At 43.3% G+C, this 23,713-nt stretch overlaps 1 protein-coding gene across 2 annotated transcripts in view; it reads left to right on the top strand.

Moving 5' to 3' along the window:
* Positions 1-23,713, top strand: part of MFSD4A (major facilitator superfamily domain containing 4A) — a 54,439-nt gene that overhangs the window by 17,163 nt on the left and 13,563 nt on the right. For both annotated transcript variants that reach the window (XM_061632148.1, XM_061632147.1), the window contains exons 3-6: positions 446-685; positions 15,141-15,309; positions 17,712-17,827; positions 19,781-19,954. In XM_061632148.1, coding sequence (XP_061488132.1) covers positions 446-685; positions 15,141-15,309; positions 17,712-17,827; positions 19,781-19,954 — 699 coding nt within the window. The remainder of the gene's footprint in view (positions 1-445; positions 686-15,140; positions 15,310-17,711; positions 17,828-19,780; positions 19,955-23,713) is intronic.

Raw genomic sequence — 23,713 nt, 5'->3', positions numbered from 1 at the left:
GCAGCGATTGACAGGCACCAGACCTGTGGTGGGCCATCATAGTTGTGCTACTTGAAACTCCAGCTCATCTTGATTACGTGTATGTGTGTACCTGACCCCCCATATGTATTGTGCATTGTGATTGTAGTGTTATACAACCGCAATACATCTGTCACTTGTATCAAAGGAGCAAGAGTGCATCAGTTTCCAAAGGTGTCCTCTGAAATCTATTGCAGAGTTAATTAAATTTCCAACCCACAGAGGATTGTTGTGTCATCAAAAGCTGCATGCTGGGAAACCATCAACTTTCTTATCACGGCAAAGTAGTAATGGGAAAAGATTTGGTTCAGGAAGGGAACTAGTCCAGCCCTTCTGAATTACTGATGAGGGTTCTGACTTATCTCTGGAGATGCTGTGTGCCATAGTGCTGGACATAATAAATCTATTTTCTCATTCCTCTGTGTAGGCCCTTCATTTCTTTGTGGGCTTCGGTGCCTTGCTGAGCCCTCTGATAGCTGACCCTTTTCTGTCGGACACCAACTGCATCCTGACAAATAGCACAGCCATTGGCAGCAGTAACCTCCCTCACATCCGGAAGTCACTAGTTCCCCATCATCCTGGGAACTTGTCACACTATGACCTGCCAACAAAAGGACTGGTGGTGACACGAGTGTCTTATGCCTTCTGGATTATGGCTCTCATCAATGTAAGTAGTTCCACCCTTCTCTCAATTTGCATATTCAGAGGAGTACCACATAAGGTGGTCTGCCTGGCAAAGTAATCTGATTCTAGTTTGTAGTTTATAACCTTTTTTGGTTGGATGCTGCACCAAATCAGTCCTTTCCTTCTTCCTGACTCCATTGTTCTCTTATTAAGTTTTTTAAAAACGGTCTTGAAACAAGTGGGACCTGCAACAAAATGTTGCAGTGTGGAATGTTGCTGTTCAGGATTACAGCCGCTCTTTTGCACCATTACCCTTCCCCTGCGTTATCCATCTCTCACCCACCCACCCTGCACAACCATTATAGTCAGTTAGCATTCCATGGACACTGAGCTTGCTCAGTTCTCATTGGGCTGTGTTTGGAGTTTCTCTTAGGGTTTTTTTAAAGACTTTTTTGTACTTCTGCAAATCTTTGATTTTTCATAATTATTAGTATCTGTATTATGATTAATTTAAAACAATTTATTATGATTAATTTAAAGCCTTTTATTCAAAAAATATCAAGACAGCTTACGACCATCTAGAAATATGAAGTCATTACAATCAATGCTCTTAAAACAACAAACTCAATAAATGCAGTAAATACCTGGTAATATCCTCCCTCTTGTGGGTGGCATAAGGAACTCTGAACTTTGGAAATAGAGGGGATGTTGATAGCTGCAGTTGTCATGTGATCCACAGGCAACAGACAAGGATGTATAGACCAAGGATAGCCAACATGAGCCCTCCAGATGTTTTGAACTAGAGCTCTCATCTGCCCTCACCATTGGCCTTGTTGGATGTGTCTGAAGGGCACCATGGCAGGTACCCCCTATGCAAACCTATTGCAATGTAGGGCCTAGAGACCAAGAGGGGCAGCCCTACTCTGCACCTTTGTTGCTGCCAAAGGCCTATGCAACCATGGTGTGAATTGTTTGCTATCCACAGATCCATACTTTATGTGCTGTGTAAACGTTCCTAATGCATGAAAGGATTTCTTGCTCCTCCCCCCCCCCCCTGAGTAGACACTGTCTTACTCCATGGTATTTCACTAGCTGTAAGAATTAGTCCTCCTGGGTGTATATATATATATATTGTCCTTATATGTTATCTGTATAAATATTAACCAAACAATGTTTCTGTCTATCAGTAACAACCAAAAATCACACTGTTGTGAGACTTTTTCTGCAGATCATTGCTTGAGATGAGCGATGTTTTAACAGGTCTCAGTCGTCTCCTAGTTCCTACAAAGAAATATGAACTCTTTGCTGGAGAAGCTTGTGGTGATCTGATGTTTGGTCATATTTCTCACCAGGGATAGTCAGGTGGAATCTGACCTACACCATTATTTTCTGAAGCTCTGTGAGCAGTGTTTTTCCTCTCTCTAGTACAATTCCACATGGCAAGAACAAAGGGGTATAGCTAGAAAGACTGCACAGTGTTACAAAGATACAGATTTTTATTTATTAAGTTAACTGCACCACAATACAAGTTCTTTGGGTGGCTTGCAACACAAATGCAACATAAAACAACAAACTATTAGAACTAAAAACATCCTCAGAGTTGCAATTCCCAGAGCTTGCTCAGAAGTGGGATTGATAGTTGAGTCATTCTGAGAACTGTAACTCTATTAAACAAAAAAGATGTGTAAAATTCAGTTTCACATATCATCTGTCTGTCATTTGCCCACCTTCATCACTCTTAAATACAGTTCAGACATTTGGTAGGGCTTTGTGGTTTGGCCAGAATAACGAACATTCCAGAGGCTAACAAAGAGAGTATAGATTTATTCTGGAAAACATAAGCTAATTTCAGACCTATCAAAAAGTTATCCTAAGAGTTTTCTGGTGCTTAGAGTATGTTACGTACCATAGGAAAGGATGCTGTAATTAGAACTTGAAAGACTTCTGTGGATTAGTTAGAGCAGTGGTTCCCAAACTTTCCCCTTGGACCACATGAATATTGCTGAGGGTCTGGGTGAACCACTTAATGATTATTTCTGCCTGTTGTAATGCGCTGTGCTAGATACTGCACGATTTTTAATTGTATTTTTATTGCTTCTTTTATTTCTTACATATTGTGTTTAATACAATAAAATATAACAAGAAATATAAGAAGCAATAAAAATGCAATTAAAATTGGTATGAATATTTAATGCAATAGATGTGGCATCTCCAGTCTTCAGTCACAAATCCAGACATGCTGTAGACTACCAGAATGAAGCTCATGGACTACTAGTGGCAGCTAGGATAGCACTTCCATCACTGCCAGTTTTTTTATAAACAGTAGCCATAGGCCAGTGCCACTAAGGGTCTACTTTAAAATTGACAGGATGAGAGGTACAACATGAAGTTCAATGCAATATCTAGTTCTAAGATCTGTGTAGAAAAACATCAAGTTGCTGGGGTTTTTTTACATTTGACCCCATGGTTGGACTCTTAGTAAAAGGAATCCTCATTGAAAGTGCTTTTAAAGTAGACAGGTGTTTAAATAGCTCCTTCAAAAAAATAACCCAGAACCTGCACTTTAGATTGCAATGTCTGAAAGAGTGAGGCTACATCATTGTTCACAGAGGACCGTGGAATGTGTTTGTCTTGTGATATTGTTCAGTATGTCTGACCTACTTTAGCCATGGACATAATATGAGAATAACTTTGTGCCTATTGTTTTTGGGACTTTTTTCATTTTAAGTGTGTGTAAAGTTGACCATGCTATCTTTTCCCTTATAGGCTGCCATCTTTGTTGATACTCCTATCTCCTATGGCCATCTGATTTTTAGCTATTGTTTTTTCATTACTTTCTCTTAAAACAACTAAGTTATATTGACATCATAGCAAAATGTCATCACAGAAGAATTTGAAGGGGACAGCCCATCCCAGTTCTAGTTTGATTTTTAAGCATGTAATACCACTTTTTCCAGCTCATGAGAGCTGCCCAAGGCTGCTACCGTAAACACACTAAGGAATAGGCCCCTCTGAACACAGTGGGACTTACTTCCAAGTTTGCTCCATGCAAGTATTAAAAAATAAATGAAACACCATCCTTATATAGGCAATGCAGCTATTCATATATTTCCCCCAAAAGAGCCTAAAACAGATCAAGTCGTAGGCCAGCTGATAAAAAAAAATGGTTTCAGGCAGCATCAAAGTGCGACCTTTTATAAATTATTTAAGGTAGGAGCCAAATAGATCTTTTGGGACATCAGCTGGATACCATTAAGGAGAAATTGCCTTTAGCATCTTTATTTTATTAAGTGCTCTGAATCATTTAATTTTTAAGCTTACCTTTGAGTTTCCTATCAATTTGGTGTGCACTCTTGCATTTCTTGGAGCTGTCATAAGCTACTTCAATGTTTTTTTCTGACTTCCCCACAGGAAGTCCCTGAGATTGCGGCCTTTGGGACTTACTGGTGTCAGATTGCAGATTAGAGCCAAGTGTTGCTCTCATAGGCTGCCTCTAGAGTTTTGGTATCCTGAATTCCATGTGTGTAGCTTCCAATACCCCTGTTGGTTTACGTGTATCAATACCAAAATGGTATGTATTGCTTTGGATGTACAGTTGTATTCTGTTGGAGTGTGTGTTTTGCATATAGGCATATACAAAAGTGGTTAACTTAAAGCTCTAGCACAGTCTTCTCCAAGCAGGTGCCCTCCAGATGCTGTTGGTCTCCTATCAGTCCAAGCCAGCATGGTCAATAAGCAGGAATTATGAGAGCTGTAGTCCAGCAACATCTGGAGGGCACCCAGCTTGGGGAATGCTGCTCCAGAGAAAGGGTACTACAGGCCTATTCATCAAACTCCTGCTGGATTTTTTTCAGAAGTCATTAATGCAGGAAGCTTTTACCAAGGAATCAAATGGAAAAGTGGAAAGGAAACACTGAATTGTGTCTATAAAAGTAAGAGTTTGAAATTCTTCCTCCAGGCAAATTCGGTATTGAGTCTCACCAAATTTCTAAGTGGAGCTGAGTGGCAGGGGCACCACCATTTTGAATATTGTCTTGTATGGTACATCCCTCAGTATGACCATGTAGCATGATATGGCTGTCGCACGTGTTGCTCAGTATTCAAGATGATGATACTCCATATACTTGGTTCTCTCTACCAGATCATGCTGCATTTTAAATGAAAGGTAGGAAAGACTTATGAAACAAATGGGAATTTTTAAGGAATTGGAAAAGGTTTTATGGCGTCCCTGTATAAGGTTCTTGCTGGTTCCATTAAAGACTCCTCTTTCCCCCTTCTCCAAATCTCATTCCCTGTGCTTTGCAAGCAGTTATGAACTAAACCAGAGATTCAAGCTCTGTGAGAAGCAGGATGGGATTTGGCAATATTACTGCCACGTTACTGAGAAAATATGGGTGTAAACTAAACAAACAGGAACTAAAGCTTCAGTTAAGAAAAGGACAAGAGTCCACATCTAGTGGCAGGCTTTCAGTTTCCTCTTGAATATTCTTGATATGCTCTCACCCAGAGCTTGGAAAAGTTACTTTTTTAAACTACAGCTCCCATCAGCCCCAGCCAGCATGGCCACTGGATTGGGCTGATGGGAGTTGTAGTTCAAAAAAGTAACTTTTCCAAGCTCTGCTCTCACCTTGCCAGTTTCACTGCCTCTTCGTATGAGTCCTGAGAACAATGCATGATGCAGATCTAACCAGTCTGGCCCCATAAACTGCCTGGATGGGAGACTGGAATCACATGTAAGCCATGCTGGGCTTCTTGGATGAAGAGAAGGATATAATAGCTTCCTGGTCTGTATGTACTGGCAAGCCAGAGTTTTAAAAAACTATGGCTTACCAGGATTGAATGCTAGTGCATACTCAAATCATGCCCACCCCTTCTTCCCTTTGCTATGCCAGGAGGGAAAATGCCCTGAGAACAAGCTAAGAATAAACCAAGATTTGTTCTTGGTTTGTTTGAGAGAAACAAACGATGAGTGCTGGTTTGCAAGTAATGCTAAGCCATAGCTCTGGATTGTTCCTTTGGCATGACAAAGACTGGGGAGGACAGGGGTGATTTGAATAGTGTTCTCCAGCATGCTTGCTGGTTCCTGGTAAAATGTAGTTTAACTTTGGCTTACTGTTGTGTGCATACTAGGCCATTGTGTGCTTCCCGCTGCCATGACTGCTATGAATATCCAGGGGCAGGGTGACCTGGTTTGAATGAAACAGCACCTGAAGTTGTATGGTGCATTTGTTTGTATATTTGCGCATAAAGCAAGAATTACAAACAGCACGTACGCCTGCAAGGCCACTGATCTGCTTGCTCACATCACATCTGCAGGGTGAGACACACTCAATCAGGGATAGGGAATCTATAGTCCTCAAGATGCTGCTGGACTTCAATTCCCAGAATATCTGACCATTGGCCATGCTGGCTGGGGCTAATGGGAGTTGGATTCCAGCAACATCTGGAGGCCCACATGTTCCCCACCCATCCTCAATCCCAGCTTTAGCCAACGTGTAATGTCTCTTGCAAACTGCTGTTTCTTCACAGATGAACTCTTCTACCCCTCTCCTTTTGCTGGGAGGGTAGAGTCACCTTCAACCCAAACTGCTGTCTCTTGATCATTCACTTCCATTAGCTAGCCCTTCTGAGCTGTTAACCAGCAATCTGTGGCCAGTAGCCATAAGAATAATATATCATAAAGTAATCGGCATCAGTTTCTGTCTTTCCTTTCCTTTTCTTGTTTAAAGGCACCAAGAGTACATTTTATTCTAAAATGGCGTTTGGGTACCAAACCGTGGCTGGATGTCAGAGGACATGCTGTTTTCTTCTGGCAGCATCTCCATAAATTCTGTTGCCAGAGGAAGGGCTCTTTAGGATTATCTCCTCTAGTATTGTTAGCTTCATCTTTTTAAAGATCTCCCCTGCAATATGCTTGCACAATTTTTCAACACTTCACAGCTTCTGCAAGGCTTTCTAGCCCTTGGGTAGGTGTTAGAGCTTCTATTTTCTGCTTTGCTTGGGAAATATTAGAACAACCTACTTACATGCCAAGTCTGATGTAGTCAAGCTGAACATGTGGAGCTGGTTAGATACGGAAACATGAATGTTCTTTGCCTAAAAAGAAGGCTGACGAAAGGCTCCAACCTGAGATTCTGTAAAATATAAAAGAGCGTTCTATAACTAGGCTAGTGAAAGGGGAAATTGCTGTGGTCCCAACGTTAAGAACAGGAGTGCAAAATGGATCTCTCCTGTCAACATATTACATGATAGTCATTAAAGTAATGTGAATTATGTAGTCTCTTTTTTGGAAGTAAAAAGTTGAGGAAGATGGCAGATGAAAATTCAGATACTAGCATGCTTAGGCTTAGGACAGAGATACACTTCCAGTTGTGGTGACTTCAGTGCATCTCCAGCTTTGTATTCTGAAGCCGGAGACACATGATGTTAGGCAAGCTCCACCCCTTTTTACTCCAAAACCTGGGGAAATGCAGCTGCAATGTGTTTCTCCATAAAGTCAGCTTCACACAGAAATCAAACCTGGTTGGTAGATCACTCTGTTCTTAACTCATTATCACTCTGTGGTGCGTCCAATGAAAATGCTTTGCTGTAGGTTGGGCAGAGACAGTGCTTGGGCTGATGCTTTTCTATGGGCAGTCCCAAAAGGTCTGAGATCAGCAGAGGGGAGATGTGTCCAGCCATGGGCAAATGCGTTTTAAACCAAAGCCAGGGGGAAAGGTCTGGCTGCTTTTAAAGCAGCTAGTGCAGCATTTCCCAACTAGTGGGCCACCAAATGTTGTTGGACCACAATTCCCATCTTTCCTGACCATTGGCAATGCTGGCTGAGGCTGATGGGAGTTGTGGTCCAACAACATCTGGAGGCACACTGGTTGGGAAAGGCTGAGCTAGTGTGTCTTCAGCCTTAAAGGGGGCAGTGGCACCACTGCAACTGGGCGGGCACAGGAGCTATGGAATACAGCTGCCAAGGGAGGAGAATGCTACATTCGATGGCTGCTGCCTCTGGCAGAGCCTTTGCCCAGCAGGATTTGGAAAGAGGAGTCGTAGGAGCCATGAGAACTTGGAACCTCAGTTGCAGTACCCTTGAGAAGGTCCTCAGTCGTTCCTAAGTTGCTCTGGTGCTGGTCTCGGGAGAAGGGTGTATGTAGAATGATGACCCTTCTTCCCTAGAAGTGAGCACTTGCAGCACCGTTAAAGCAGGACTTGGCTAAAGGGAAAGTCTCCCAACCTGTGAACTAAGAGGCTTTGTCATTATTGGCACCTGAACCTGGGAACCCTTGCCACCATTACTGAAACGGTGGCATCTGACTTCCTGATACACCAACCTGTTGAGTAACAGGTGACTGGAGCAGGAGACAACAGCAACAACAAAAATTGGGCTAATCTTGATGTGTTGCTTGAGCAAGCAAGTCCTTCTTGCTAGCTGATGTTGCAATATGAGGCAATTTAAGGGCCCTTCTAAAAATAGGCTCTTGTCTTGCAAGCTTTTGTTTACTCACCCCACTGTTGAATATGGCTAATGAGGACAACACTGGGCTTTTAAAAACTGGGAAGATAATCCATAATAATTTGGCTGTTTTGTGCATCTAGCAGGTAATTTGAAACAAATGCGTTTCTTGTTTCCCCCCCTCCTGTGGATAGGGAAGCGTCTGGGAAATGTGGCAATCTTTTCTTTTAAAATGCATAAAAAAAGAAAGCATTAAGCACCTTCTTCCCCCACTGTTCCTGCTATGATCAAATTTGCATGTTCTCCAGATTTATGGGGGGTGGGTGTTATATTGGTTTTATTTAGTTCTCCTAAGCATCACTTGCAGTTGGTCTGAACTGTGGCTTCTCCTGCGCTAGAAGGACATGGGTGTACTATTGCTAAGGGTGACGTTAGAAACCTGTGCATTGCATGTTAGTGTGATGCATCATACAAGTGCTGGTAATGCAAAGGCAGACACTTGAGCATGTCTTGTGAGCACAGTGTTTGCTTTCCTTGTTTACAAAGCCAAAGGAGCAGCACATTCCTACTTGGTTTCCATACAAAAAGCCAAGTGCCCAAACCATATTTAAAAGACCTTCTTCTTTGGGGCCAGAACCTCTTCCGCTTCACCTTCATGAAGCAGGCCAGGCTTCATCACATCCTTGTAAATACCCTTAAAGTACTCCTCTATTTGTACCTGTTACGTTACTGAACTAAAGCCGATTCATAAATGAACCATTGCTGTATAGGAGATAAGACTCCAATGGAGAAACCGACACTGATGCAGCCTTTCCCAACCAGTGTACCTTCAGGACTGGATTACAGCAACACACAGTATGTGGGGCTTCCTCTCGTGTTTGGCCTGAAAGCTATAGTTAGTGTAGAATGCTGCAGCACAATTGCTGACAGAAGTGAGATCCTGTCAGCGTATAACACCCTTGCTCAGAGATCCACGCTGGCTGCTGATTTGTTATTGGGCAAATTTGAAGTTTTTTCTATTGGTATATAAAGCCCTCAACAGCTTGGGACCCATTTACTTGAAGGATCACCTCACCCCATATGTCCCTACTCGAATGCTTAGATCTGTGGAATTGGCAATAATATTCATTCCACACTTGGATCTTTTAGGGTGGCAGCACCTAAAACTTGCTGCCCGTTGAGATTAGGAAGGCACCTTCACTCTCTTTTTTTCAGTGCCTGCTAAAAACGTTTTGTTCCAGAAAGCCTACCCAGGCATGTTATCTGAGTAGATGTAAGTGTTTTTAAATTACAGGTTTTATTTTATATCTTCATATGTTATGTAGCTTGTTTTTAATGTTTTTTTATGAACTTAAATGAATATTTTAGACCATCTTGTGCACTCCTTAGAGATCTTTTATTCTAGTAAGTGATGTATAAATTTTGTTAAATCAAATTCAGAAACACTCTTAACAAATGGGGTGCATTCTGTTGAAAAATATGCCCCAAAGCTTGATAGAGGTACCTTTTAATTTTAAGGCTAATGTGAACTATATGTTTTTATGTTGTGCGTCGCCCAGAGTGGCTGGACAACCAACCAGATGGGCGACTAATACATTTAATTAATAAAAAAATAAGTGGGATCGTGACCTTTTAAAGAAGGTGGGGTGGTGAAGGAAAGTGCAAAGAAAGTTGGTGTAAGATTTGTGTTTAGCGCAGACAAATGAGGAAACATTTATGCCTTTTTATACTAGGTATGAGCTTTTGCCGGAGCAAGCTTGGAGGTAAAGCACTAGATAGAAACAAAGAAGTGATGGGTCAAGGGATATAATGGAAATGACAATTGCTCAGTGGTGGAGCATTTGCTTTGCCTGCAGAAGGGCCAGGTTAAATCCCCAGCATCTCCAGATAGGGCTGAGAGTATCAGCGGCTGGTGGCTCCATGAGCCATGGAATCCGCTCTGGGTCTTAGTCTGAACTTTCAAGGAGCTGTCCAAGGTGCTTCACCTGGAGCAGATTCCACTGCCCTACTAACATGGAACCACTGGCTGAGAGGGATTCCTCCATCAGTCTGAAACCCTGGAAAGCCACTGCCAGTCAGTGTAGACAGTGCTGAGCTAGATGGGCAAATGGTCTGATTCTGTATAAGGCTTCCTGTGTTCCTCTGCTTGGCGATGCAAACCTTTTTGTTGGTCCTCCATCTCTTACTCTCAATAGCTGCCTGATATGCGGAGATTTATCAGACGAAGTTCTTCTGGAGCTGGTGGCGGGAAAAGCTTCACCTCCTAAATTTCTTCATGCCAGATTGCTGTTAATAGCACAGTGCCAGGAAAAATAGTTGGCAGCCCAAGTTGCATCCCTTATCCTCCTGATGATCATCTGAACACTACCCAGCTGGATGCACCCTTAAATTAAATGTTTAGCTTCCTTGTGCCTGCTGTTTTATCATGTCTCTTGTGTGTGGCTTTTAAGGCTTTTAAAATTTTGGTGTATGATTTTCTCCCATTAGTAGATGCGAGACCAACAGAAGTCTTGACGTACAGAACAGTAATAGCACCCAAGTGTGAAACTACTGGTATTGTTGAAGAAACAAAGACCTACTGACTTAAATACTGCTATACTTTTTGGATCCGATCAAATTAGTTGTTTGGACCATTGCCTAATCATGAAAATAAATATGTGGTATATGGTATACCAGCTCAGGGGAACCTTTAGCCCTCCAGATGTTGCTGAACTACAACTCCCCATCAACCCCACCAAGCATGACTAATGGCCAAGGATGATGGGAACTGTAGTTCAGCAACATCTGGAGGGCCAAAGGTTCCCAACCCCTGTGGCATGCAGAATGTCCCTTGATAATTAAAACAACCCACTGCATCCACAAGATAGGGGAAAAAACCTCTTTGATGTGCATTCTCTGCTGCAAAGAGACATAGGATAGGTAAATCCACCTTTTTCATTAACTCCTCAGTAAGGTACTACATCAGTGCACAGGCTGGGCTGTGCGCAAAGCATTTAGCCATGAAATGATTCTGATTTTGCTGTTTGTTTAGGCTGGTGAGCCCTGTGCCAAGGCCTCTCATTAAACAGTATTCCAGGAGGTTCAGTATTTCATCCTAAAGCAAGCATGCCGAGTCGTGAGATCCTGTCATAAAATGCCTTGGCCCTGCCTGTGTGTATCTTGGCAGATGAACCTGGCTGTGGAAGCCAAATAAGCTCATCAACACCATTGTCTTTTTTTCCTTTTCCTTTAAGCTAAAATGCAAGCAGAAATTGGAGGGGGATATTGGTGCAGTTGTGCCTATGAAACACTTGGATGAACTGGAAGAGGGGTTTCACTCAAGCATAGGATTCAGTAGTCCACAATAAATCTGTTAGTCTTTAAGTTGCCACAAGACTTTTATTTCCCAAAGAAAAAGGAAGGGATGCCTGCATAGAAGCTTCCTCACCTCCAGTTGGAAGCCCTGCTCCCTAGCCTCAGATGTCTGAGTGTGGGTTGCGATCATTCAGTGGGGGAAGGGAAAGCACTCTGCTCATGTTCAGACACGCTTGTTGGTTTATTGTAATGTCTGGATGCCATCTGCCAGGCCTGAGTCCCATGCCCGAGATCAACTTCTCAGGCTGTATTTTTGCATTTGGAACTTTCCAAAGCTTTCTTTTGCACAACTGTTCCTTCCATCTGTATGCTTCCAACTGGGCTGATTTGTGGATTGTTCCTCCTCCTCTCCTCCATGCTGGGTGGAGCAGCAGCATCTCACCCCTTAGTGCCTCTGGGAGTGTCATCTGTGCTTTTTGCCTCGAGTCCAGATTGGAAATTGGCTTAAGCTCCATGCTCTTTACCCTCCCAAGTGGTACATTGGTAGACTAGGTAACCCCCTTGTTCAAATCCCCAGCTGTTAATGAAGCTCCCTGGGTGACCTTGCCCTAACCTACCTGACAATGTTGGGAGGATAAAATGGGAGGGGAGAGAACCATATATACCATTCTTGGAGGCAGGGTGGGTTAGAAATGAAATAAATACATAAATCTCATCACTTAATATTGGAAAATATTGGAAAAGCAGGACCAAAAAAGCCCCTTGACTAAATATCAATTGAATTAAGTACCCACTCTCTTTTCAGAGAAGGGGGCTACCCATATATACAGGTTTTGATGTTCTTAATTAACATGGCTCAATTAGCGTTGTTCCCAAAGTTTTTTGCTTTGTTTTAAAGATCTCCATCTCTTGGCCCTCGGTCATACATGCTCTCTCCTTGTCCGTTTGAGCTCAGTGAGACTTAATTCCTATTAAATAGATTTAGTATTGCAGCTCTATATGTGTGTGTTAACTGGTAAGGCATCAGTTAGGGATGCTTAAATGATCCATCAAGTTTCAGTTCAATAGTTTTTTGTAGGCACTTCCAGACTCTTGGCATTTTGGGGTGGGATTTCAATTACCTACCAGCAAATTCAGGTTGTGCCATTGTAGTTGACTGGGAGGTTTTGCACAACAAATCCACTTCCTCAAAAGATTTTGCAATAAGGAAAGTGATGGAAAATGCATTGGAAAGTGAGGGCTAACACTTGCATTGATGCAATGTTATTTTACCTACCTACAAATAAATCAGAACAAATACTCATTAAATAGCCAACATTGTAAAATCTCCCTGCAAACAAACCAGGATGAATGCTCAATAAACAGGTTGTCTGGAAGCACCCTGTGTCACAACCAGGCTTGGACATCTGTACATGCCATTTGCTTAGAAGCACTTTAATCTTAGGTAAATGCATTCCAGAGGATTGTTGATATTTCTGAAGTTCTGACAGTGGATTTGTTTTTTACATCAGTATGTTGTCAAAGTGGATCCGGATCAAAGCTCTGAGTTGGCTTTTCAATTTCTGACAGTTGGCTTGTACTGGCAACTTTAGAGGGGTGTGTATAGAAATTTTCATGCCCAGGACTTCTGGCAGTTGCAGGTTCAAGGCTCAGAATGTGAACTGGACACACTAAAGTTGTTCCAGGTGCCTGCAAAATTAACCATACAGTTCTTGCATACAGTAGTGCTGAAGGTTATAGTGGGGCCACTTTTTTCCAAGAGTAGTGACAGGTCTCACAACATATGCAGCCAGCCCTACATCCACGCTCCCCGTACAGGCAGAAGAGGAGCTTGGGCAGACAGATTTACAAACTTCAAAGGTGCATTTTAATATTGCCTGTAGAAATTTTCCTTTCAACTTTACTGTAGCAGCAGTTAAACTAGAAGCAGGAGGCAGTCATGCATGTGGTGGGGTGGGATAGCACGTGCTATAATACCCAGATACTGTGCCACATGCGGTTTTGTTTATTTTTAGCTGAGTTTGTTGAAGAAAAGCTATAGCTTCAGTTACTCCTACCTTCTTGCTGTTTCTTGCTTTTGAATTGGACTTACATGTTGACCCATTAAGTGAACCATTGCAGTTGCCAGCCTTTGCCTACAAAGGTGACTGTGCACATAGGATTTCTCTTCACTTCTTTAATTATCTGTGCTTTTCATTCTTTTTCAAGCCTTTCATTCTTGAGAGCCTGAGATTTGTTTGTTTTTTCTGGAGCATTGTGAGTTCTTGCGTGCAATTCAGAGACCTCAGCTTCCTTTTTTCCATATGGATCATGCAAGATTAATAAACGCATTTTGAATGCCACTTTAATATTTGATAGTGTTTCCCCATCCATAGCTTTTGTCCTTGCAGCATCGGCAAGGTAGGTCACTCTTGCCATTTTACAGAAGGAAAAGTTAACATCTAAGAAAATAGGGCAAATACAGGATGCTTTCCTTAAACCTGTCTAGACCAGTATTCTCCCAACAGACTGTGAAGTCTGTTTATGCTGCTCTGATTGTCATGGCGAGCTTGCCATTAACGCAAACTGGTCCTGACCTCCGGAAGGATTCTAACTATTGGGGGAAAACGGTTTTCTTCCATGGGGCTGAACTGGCTGTTCTCGTTCCTATTGTTCTGTGAACAATGGAGACCTCTTAAATGAATTCAGTTGGGGGGGGGAACAGAGAGCCATACGTTGAAATAATACCTAGAGCCAACAAAAACCAGGAAATGCGGGCTTGTAGTTCCTGCTCATTCATGGTCAAGAGCAAAAACAATCTGAGCAAGCAGGAGTTCATTGTGGCTGTCCTGGTTTTCATGCCCAATCTGGTGGGGAGAAAGGAAGGTGGTGTCAGTTATTTCTTTCATATCCTTCCAATGTGCACACACATATCCCAATAGACTTAACCAAGAGTATTGTTACATTTAATAGAGGAGTTTTAAATTAATAGTTCTGTGTTGGTGCCATGACAACAGAGGGTGGTACTCCTATATGGTAACTCCAATGCAGAATTACATAGCATTATAGTTGTGACCCCAGTGGGACTAAGATGTCCCTTGTCTTAGCTTAGTCAGTGTCTGTCCAGATTTTGGGGGAAGAAGCAGGGCAGAAGCACCTGTAACTTTGAACATGCAGTTTTTCCAAGGCAGTTTTGGTGGGACACCAGTGTTGCTGACAACTGTGGTGTTAGCCTGCCACCTGCTGGCAGAATGAGAAATGGCATGACATACCAGTGCAAGGACCAATATATATCGATCAATTGATCAACTCTTTATAATATTTGTATCTCTTGGGGAAATATAGGTGAAAAGTGAATGAGCCATTTTGTAGTTGTGGGCAGTGGAGAAAGGTCTCTTCAGAAAGTTTCTGAAATGTTATGTCCTGGGTTGAGTTTTTGCAGCTTGGCTTGTTGAGAGCTCAGTATACTAGGCAGGGCTGGGGAGGGCTTACAAAAATTATCACATATTTGAAAGATTTATAGCCCACCCTTCATTGATACAGATACAAGGGATGTTGCTGGACTGCAGCTCCCATCATCCATGATCATGAGAGTTCAGCAACATCTAGAGAGTCACAGGTTCACATTCCCTGGCCTGAGAGGTGCAATAAATAAATAAATAAACATCTGAGCTAACAGTCTTCTATAGTGGCAGGACAGATATCAACCGTATAGAATGAAAGCTGTAATGAGATGCAACTTGCTCACTTGGCTAACTTGTCTTTTTGTGGTGTTCTCCAGCTCCCTGTCCCCTTTGCAGTGTTCCTTTTGCTCTACAAGGAAAGGCTAGTGCCTTGGTGTCAAAGTGGCAGCCCCCCGCTGCTGCTTGCTGATGAACTGGCAATGGAAACGCGGATAACCGACAGGGATGATTCTTCCACTTCCTCTCCAAAAACTCAGCCAGAAATAGGTGAGAGCTGCCACACTGATCTGGGTTATATATGTGGAGTCTATTACCATAGCATCTGCTCCTTCATTTTTCTACAGATGTTATAGCTGTGCTAAAATAAGAGTGTGTACTGTGCTGCTGCGTTAAGGAGATGAGGCAATGTATTATGTGCAATATTTTGCATGAAACTTCCCAGATCTTTCCTTGATCATCTTCTAAAGCGTTTGCCAGCAAGCACATGGGAACAGTATTTAGGAAACTGAACAAAGGCCTTCTGAGTACTCAGATTGTGCTACCAGTTCTGTAGCTCTAGCTCTATTCCCAGAACTTCCCCCATGTATGTGTGAAGAAGTCACTCCAATCCAAATAGGTTGATCCCGTTAATCCTAGAATATTGAACTCTGTCCTTGGCTTCTGTTGAATATTAGCTCTGTCGACTGTGAAACAAATTCCCTGGGGTAGATTTTCCTGTTGCCATTTACCTGGTTTATAGCATAGAAGGGACATTGGTGTAATTGCAAGGGATTCTCCCCTGTACAGCATTTAGTACTGCCATTTGTCCCAGTCCATGTCAAAGCCTTTGCCAAATTGAGAGTGATGTTTCATACCCACTCTGGCCTCCTAATAGGGATGGTGTTTCCCTCTGGGCCAAGGCGTCTGTTTCCCTCTGTTGCAATAACTCCCGTGAGTAAAAGGAAGGCAATTATCTCGTACACAGAGGTTTAAAGATGAAAAGCAGCCTGCCCATGCCAAGAAGGTTATTACTGGAACCTTCAAAGAAGCAACTTTTGTATACCTTCTAAAAACATCTCATTTATTTATCTGGTTGTTTTTCCTGTGGCATGTAGCAACTTTCAGATATATTTGCACATGTGCATCAAGGATGCTAGTCATTTCACATTTGCCATGCACGCACACTGACATGCATGTGTGTACATGCACACATTTTGTGGCTCACATCCTGCTTTTGGGCTTCCCATAGACATCTGGTTGGCCGCTGTGGGAACAGGATCCTGGACTAGATGGGCCACTGGCCTGATCCAGCAGGCTCTTCTTATGCTCTTATAACATGTTTGGTTTTATGATGATTTTATTATTTTATTCTGTATGCTTTATTTTACATACACCACTTAGAAATGCAAATTAAGTGGTATATAAATGCCTTAAATGAATGAATAAATAAAACGTGCCAGTTCCACTTTGATGCATGTGGAAAGCCAGGGAAATTGTGACATCTACGTTGGGGTCTCAGCTCACATAGTGGAAGGACACATCCCACCCCAGACAATTTGGTAGCTTCAGGTATGAAGAACAGGAAAGAACCCTACTGGATCAGACCAAAAGTCCATCTAATCTGAGAGAGGACAAACTTTAACCTGTTAAGGGCCACATTCCCTCATGGGTGCTTTCTCCAGAGGTAGTCTGCCAGTGGTGGGCGGGGTTAAAGCCAGCCAGCAGTGGGTGGGGCCGTCCATTTTCTCTTTCTCTTTGCCACCTTCTTCTGCCCCTCTTCCTCCCTGCCCAGTGGACTGCTGACCGAGGAATAGATTGTTCTTGCTAGAGGTCTGAACGTATCACTTGCAGAGGGCTTTTCAAGTTAAACTGAGGGCTGCATGTGGCCCTAGGGCTGCAGGCTGCCCGCCCACGATGTAGTCCAGCCTTTCCCAACCTTTGGGTCCCCAGATGTTGTTGTACAGCAAGTCCTATCAGTCCTAGCCAGCATGGCCAATGGTCAGGGATGATGGGGAATTGTAGTACAGCAATATCTGGGGAGCCCAAGGCCGGGAAAGGCTGACGTAGTCCCAACATTCTGTTCTCAGCATCATCCACCAGATCATTTTTGGGAAGCTTCCTAGCAGGGCACAAAGGCAACAGCCCTTCTAAAGTGCTACCCAAATTAATTTTGTGCAGAATTGTTGAATGTGAGTTTTTCAGTCAGACCATTCTGGATTCTGGATTCAAAAGCACTTCCTCTGTTCTGTAGACAAGGAGTTGAGGCCAACCAGAAACAGGTTCTCAGGCAGGCCTCCTGAGGCACACCTGTTCTTTCATTTCAGTGTTTACTCCTTTACCTGTGCACTTAGATAACATTGGCCTAGTCTCTCTCATGTCTGTGGCCATTGCAAATCGACAGCAGAGTTGGGGAGTGACAGGGATGTAGTCCAACTCTTTTTAACTATAATGTCATGTTTCCCAGCCCTTCAATATGTGGGGTGGTAATGGTGCAGGAGTGATAACCCCCCTCTTTTTTTTTTTTGTACCTGATGAGACCTGCTGGATGATTTTGAAGGTAGGCACAGGCCTCTAGTGCTAAAATTCACCCATCGTTTATTCTGGAAGAAATCTTTGCTCCAAATAGAGAGAGATCCTGGCTAGCCATGAAGTTTCACCAATTCTTGAGTGGTGTTGTTTTCTCTACCCAGGGCATGATGACCTCTTTGGATGCTGCCACAGCAAGAACTTCAGAGGAGCTCCTTGCTCTTACTTTGCTGTCCATGTGACCGGCGCCCTTCTCCTCTTTATGACGGATGGGATCCTGGTAAGGGCAAGGAGTTGAGGAGTTAATGTTGGACCTGTCATTTTTGCGCTACTGGGGCACTCCATATTCCCTAGAATGGGCTGAACAAGTGCTATTAGGACTGTCTTGTTTTACTTCATGCCTGATCTCTGTAGCTCGGCTAAAATACGCATGTAGAGGTTTCAGGACCGGCTGCTGGTGCTCTCTGAGTGGCATTCCTTGATTAGTTCAAAGCTTGTTATGTTTTTACCCTTCCCTTGATTGCATCTCACTGCTTCTAACCTAAGAGTATGAAGAATTCGCCCTTTGGTTTAATGGGCTTTCCCCCCAAAATTGGCAGTATTTTTTGTCCTTACTTTTTTTTTAAAAAAAGTAATTCTTGCAATATGCTGATTCCTCTCTTAAGGACCTCCCTTTTAAAACTTTATCCTGTAAGCCTTAATGGACTGAGGATGTAACAGGCCATCCTTAACATGATCTGTGAAGTACAAAAAGCTTCCTTGGGCCCAGAGAACTGTAACAACTATCAACTGGTCTCAAATGTCCCTTAGTTGGGCAAGATGTTGGAGAAAGTGATTTCAACTTCAGGCGCTATTGGATGAAACTCATTATTCATTTCGATCTGGGTTCTCGTCCGGATTTGGAACTGAAACTGCCCCGATTGCCCTGCTAGATGACCTCTATGGGTGAATGCAACTCTGTTGATTTTATTAAATCACCAGCAGCTGATACCATTGACCATGGTATCCTTCTGGATAGGCTTTGTGGGTTGAGGATTGGGGATAGTGGCCCCACCCCTGCCTGGAGGGCCAATTTCCAGAAGGTGGCATTAAGAGGCTTTCTTTCTGTCCCATGGCAATTTTGGCAGAGGCCCCTCAGAGATCCATCTCATTCCAATGTTTCTATGAAGCTAGTTGAATGAAGATGTGGAGTTTGATGCCACTATGTGGTGAAGTCACCCATCTCTGTCTTTTCCAGCTAAGTCAGTAGAATATTTATCTGATGTTTAGAAGCAAGAATTGACTGGATAAGGGTCAGTGAACAGTAACTCAATCCTGATAAGACAGGGAGGCTGTTAGTGAGCAGTTTGTCTGCCCAGGGAGGTGCTGTTCAACCAGCTCTTCAGGAGATTATGCTCACCATAAAGGAGAAGGTGCCAGTATAGGAGTGCTGTTAGATTCATCTCTACCTCTTGCAGCTCAACAGCTCCAAGGTTCCAAGTGTCTTCTGTTGGTTAAGGCTTGATCCATCAACTGCGACCCCTCCTGATTAGAGACAGTCTAGCCACAGTTATCCATGCCCTGGTAATTTTAAGGGTGGATTACATGGGGCTGCATTTGAAAACTGTTCAGAAATTGCAGCTAGTTCAGAACACTAATCTAATTTGCTAACATGGTTTGGGTGAAGAGGTCATATCTTGCTTGCACTGAAACACCACTGGTTGCCAGTGAGTTTCCAAGTGCCTTGCCAAGTGCTGGTCTTAACCTTTAAAACCGTCCATGGTTTAGGACTCAGATATTTTGTTTGATGGCCTTCTCTCATTTCAGTCCACATCATCTCAGGCCTTTCTTCAGGTGCTCCTGTCATCTGAAGTGTGATGGGTGGCAATTGCGGGGGGGGGCTTTTCTGTGGTGGCTCCTCATCTTTGGAATGCTCTTCTAAAGGAGGCCCACCTAGAGACCTCATTACTGTCCCTTAGGTGCCAGGCAAAAACTTCTGTTTCCCCCAGGCTTTTAGAAACAGCCAATGCAAACATGTTTAAACTTTAGAACAGTTAGAAAAGAAAATCTGTTTAAGTGAGCTATTGCTATTTCAGTGAATTTTCGATACTAGTTTGTATGCTTACATTTTGTTTATTTTTTTACATTAAACGTTTTTGTTTCTTACTGCCTGGGAATATGTTGAAGGTGTGTGTGGTATATAAATGGTTAAGTAGATCGATCTGATGCAGTGCCTGTCTTTCTCTCTCTGCAGGGCGAGTACTCTGGTTTTGTGTACAGCTATGCCGTGGAGGAACCACTCTTGGTGGGGCATAAGGTGGCTGGCTACTTGCCCAGCCTCTTCTGGGGATTCATCACTCTGGGCAGGCTTATCTCCATCCCTGTGTCATACAGAATGAAGCCAGCAACGATGGTTTTCATCAATGTGGTATGGCCAAATCTTCTTCCCCTCACTTTCAGGGCAGCAAAGAGAGGCTGATTCTAGTTGCTGGATTTCAAGCAGGCCAATAACCCTGATATAACCAGTGACTGGCACCCTTACTTGGAAGCAAGAGCACCTCTTGGGTAGGGATTCTTGTGGCCAAGGGCAATGCAGACAAATTGGTTAGAGCAGGGGTGGGGGACCTGTGGCTGTCCCAATGTTGTTGGACTCCAGTTCCCACCAGCTCAGCGAGCATGGCTAATAGTCTGGGATGATGGGAGGTGCAGTTGAACAACGTCTGGATGGCCACAGGTGCCCTGCACCCGGGTTAGACTGACATAGGTTCCAGGCAGAGAACCTTGAAGTATTTTAGTGTGGGGGCTGGAGATCTCTAACAAAGCAATCTTAGTATTCTTGCAAACCTTCCATTCCCAGGTTCTTCGGGAATTGTTATGACAACCCTTAATTTAAAACATCAGTTAGTGGGTTTGTAATGTAGGCAAATCTCAGTTCTTTGTGTCAGTCAGCTGTAGCCTTTTCCCAAGAGGCAAACTTAAAAAAAAAAAAAACTGCAACCAGAAAGTCTACCTTGTTCTAATTCAAATAGAAACTAGAGCAGCTTCCGACATAGACTAAATCAAATTACAACAATCAAATTAAACTACAGATAATAAGAACAAAATAACAGCATTTAACAGCGGAAATAAACTAACTGTATGATAACACAACACAACAGCAGCAAAATGCAGGGAGGAAAAAATGGCTCCCATATGAATCTGCCTTTGCGCTGTGGGCTTCTGTTGGTGCACCCAACGGCCCTGCCATCGAAGATGAGGCTGGTGACAACCAGCAGGCATATCCATTTGTGGCATTCTGTTTGTATACCTCTTTCCCTGAGAGGATCCCTCTGGCACCTGTGCTGCTATCTTTTCGGTGCCAGGCAAATACCTCCTATATTGTTCAAAGCTTTTTTTTTTTTTTTTTTAAACACACTATTCAGAGTTTGGTATTCTTGCTGCTTTTAATTCCTTTTGTGTGTTTGTGCTGTGCAATTGCAAGAATGGAGAACCTGTGACCCTCCAAATATTCTTGGGAGTCCAGTTCCCATCTACCCCAGCAGCATGGTTAGGAATGATCGGAGCTGTAGCCCCACAACGGAGTCCCCAACCTCTTATTATTGTGATGTAGTTTCTTTGCATTTTTTTAAAATGTGAGGTGGCTTGGAATTGTTGATACAAATCTCCTAATAAAATTAATGAACTTTTTTTAAAAGGAGGTTAACAACCAGCCGTACTTGGCCTACATCAAAGGCTTCTCTTAAAAAAAATGTCATGAGCATATATTCAGTGGTGGGGCAAGGGGAATTGCACAATTAGAATGTCTTCCACCAGCACAGTGGAACTTCTCCCTCTACCATCCCCAGATCTTCTCGGGGGGGGGATGACCCCAGAGCAGATTTAGGGGTAAGTGGGGAGGGAGGGGAGAGAGGAGATCTTCCATTGTCCTTGTGGAAATTGTTCCAGTTGTGCAGTGACTTAGTTGGATACAACCCGAGGTGAGCATTTTTTAAGGTTGGTGCCACAACCCAAAAGGCTATGCCCTATATAGACAGGCACCACACTCAGGAGTCCCAGATGATGAATCAAGCATTCAAGGAAGCACAGCCCCAAGTGATGAAGAACATGCAGGGGAAAATACTCATCTCTTTGAATACTTGAGCTTTTTACATTTATCGTGGCCAATTCACATGCTACTATCTTAAAGGGTGCATGGAACTAATAGAGAATCACTGATCACTGAAAGAAGGCGGCAAATCAAGACAGCAGGAGGTAGACAACAGCACTTGCCTTTCCTTCCTGTAGGGAAGAGAGTGCCAGGACCACTTCCTGCCACTGAGTATCTTAGCTTGCAGTGAAGGCTGGTCCATTAGGTGAATGGGGCACTGGTCCACTAGCCTCAGTCTGCCCTTTCCAGCCCCCCCGCCTTCTTACTTATAGTCAATCCTGAGGGTAGTACTGGGTACCAACTTCCTCCTCCTCCTCCGTCTCTGTGTTTCCTTTGTAGAACTCAGAGAGGAGAAGGATGGACCTTCTCCTCTACCTGTTGGCCTCTTACCCCAGCCAGTCCCAACTTGGTAGATTTATAATTTATTTATCAGATTTTATTAGCAAATTTGTATCAACAATTCCAAGTCACTTTACTTTTTTTTTTTTTAGAAAATGAGGAGAAACTACATCACAGTAGTGGCTACAACTCCCATCGTTCCTGACCATGCAAGCTGGGACCAATGGGAGGTGGACTCCTAACAATATCTGGAGGGCCACAGGTTCCCCATCCCTACAATAATACAATGGACACTAGCCTCCACTGAACTAACTGCAAGAACTAACTCATCGTGACATCATTTTAAATGGGCAGGAGTGGGCTTTTGTCACGGTAACTGTACACTCCTACCCTTATCCACTCAGAACTTTGCAATTTTTTTACATCTGCCTTTTGGGAGGAGGGGCATTCTTGAACATGACCTACACTTATTGTGAAGTGGTATTTGCAGAAAATAACTTCTAGGCACTACCTGATCTCGGGCGATCCCAGGAAAAGAAAGATGCATCCTGGTTGCAGAAGTTAGCCCCACTGAATTTCATGAGGCTTACTTCCCGAGTCTGGTTAGCATGTATAAGATTGCAGCCTAAATTGGTTAGTTGCAACACAAGACAGTTAACAAGGAACTTAATAAGCTGATACCTGATCTAGAGTATTCCCACCCAGCTTGCTGTGTTCTCTGTCTTCTGTTCATGAATGTGGAGTAAGGTGAAAGGCTATTAAGTGGACTAGGACCCAGGAGCCAAGGGTTAAGATAAATTCTGTTAATAATATTATTACTATGACTAAACCAAGAATTAAACAAAATTTAAAAGCAATACCACAGCAACACTGTGGGTACCTAACAAGTGACACCACCACCACCCCCAGATTAAGGCTGCAGTCCTGTTACCTGATAGTAAACTACACTAAACCCAGTGGGACTTACCTCCTGCTTCCTCCCTGGTTACAAGAATGTGCTATGAGTTGTGAGGAGGCGTGGCCTATGATTCAGACAGGTCTATCCTGAGGCAGACTGTGAGGCGTCCTTCCCTGGCTCTCCCTGTCAGGTTCCTACCTGCTCGTGGTTACTGCCTGTCTCTAGGCACCACCAGGGACTCCACCAGTCCGGACCGCTCTCTCTTACGGTTTCTCTCCCCGCTCTAGCACAGATCTCAACAGATCCCCCTGCTAGGCAACCACCAGTAACGTCCCAATACTAGTATTCCCAGAGACTCTGAATACTGGTATTGTTATTCTCTTCACCGCTGCCACCATTTGTTACAGTTCCCCTTCAGCCTTGGTCATTACCTTACCCTCCCTTCTGGTCTGTGAAACCCCAGCCAAGGATCAGGCCTTTAGTAAACCAAATTAAGTATTTATTACAGATAACAAAGCTAACAAGATTAACAAGATTTCTTCTTAAGGCACATAAGCATATGGTTTTACTCAATACTAATCCGAACTCCACCTCCCTCCTGGTAAACAACTCTCTAAACCCCACCAAGCAACCCACTCAGTTCTCTTCTCCCCCCAGATTCCACTCTCACTCCTCCCTTTATACATTCAGCCATTTTAAACACTCAGCCAATCATCTCGCATTCTACTGCCCATTCACTCCCCCTCCTCTTTCACTCCACTTACCATGTATCTTCTAAACAACCAACACTTACCATATATACA

The sequence above is a fragment of the Rhineura floridana genome, chromosome 6, assembly GCF_030035675.1.
Source record: "Rhineura floridana isolate rRhiFlo1 chromosome 6, rRhiFlo1.hap2, whole genome shotgun sequence".
Classification (NCBI taxonomy): Eukaryota; Metazoa; Chordata; class Lepidosauria; order Squamata; family Rhineuridae; genus Rhineura; species Rhineura floridana.
Note: the sequence above shows the minus strand (reverse complement) of the source record. Positions and strands in the feature narration are given on the sequence as shown.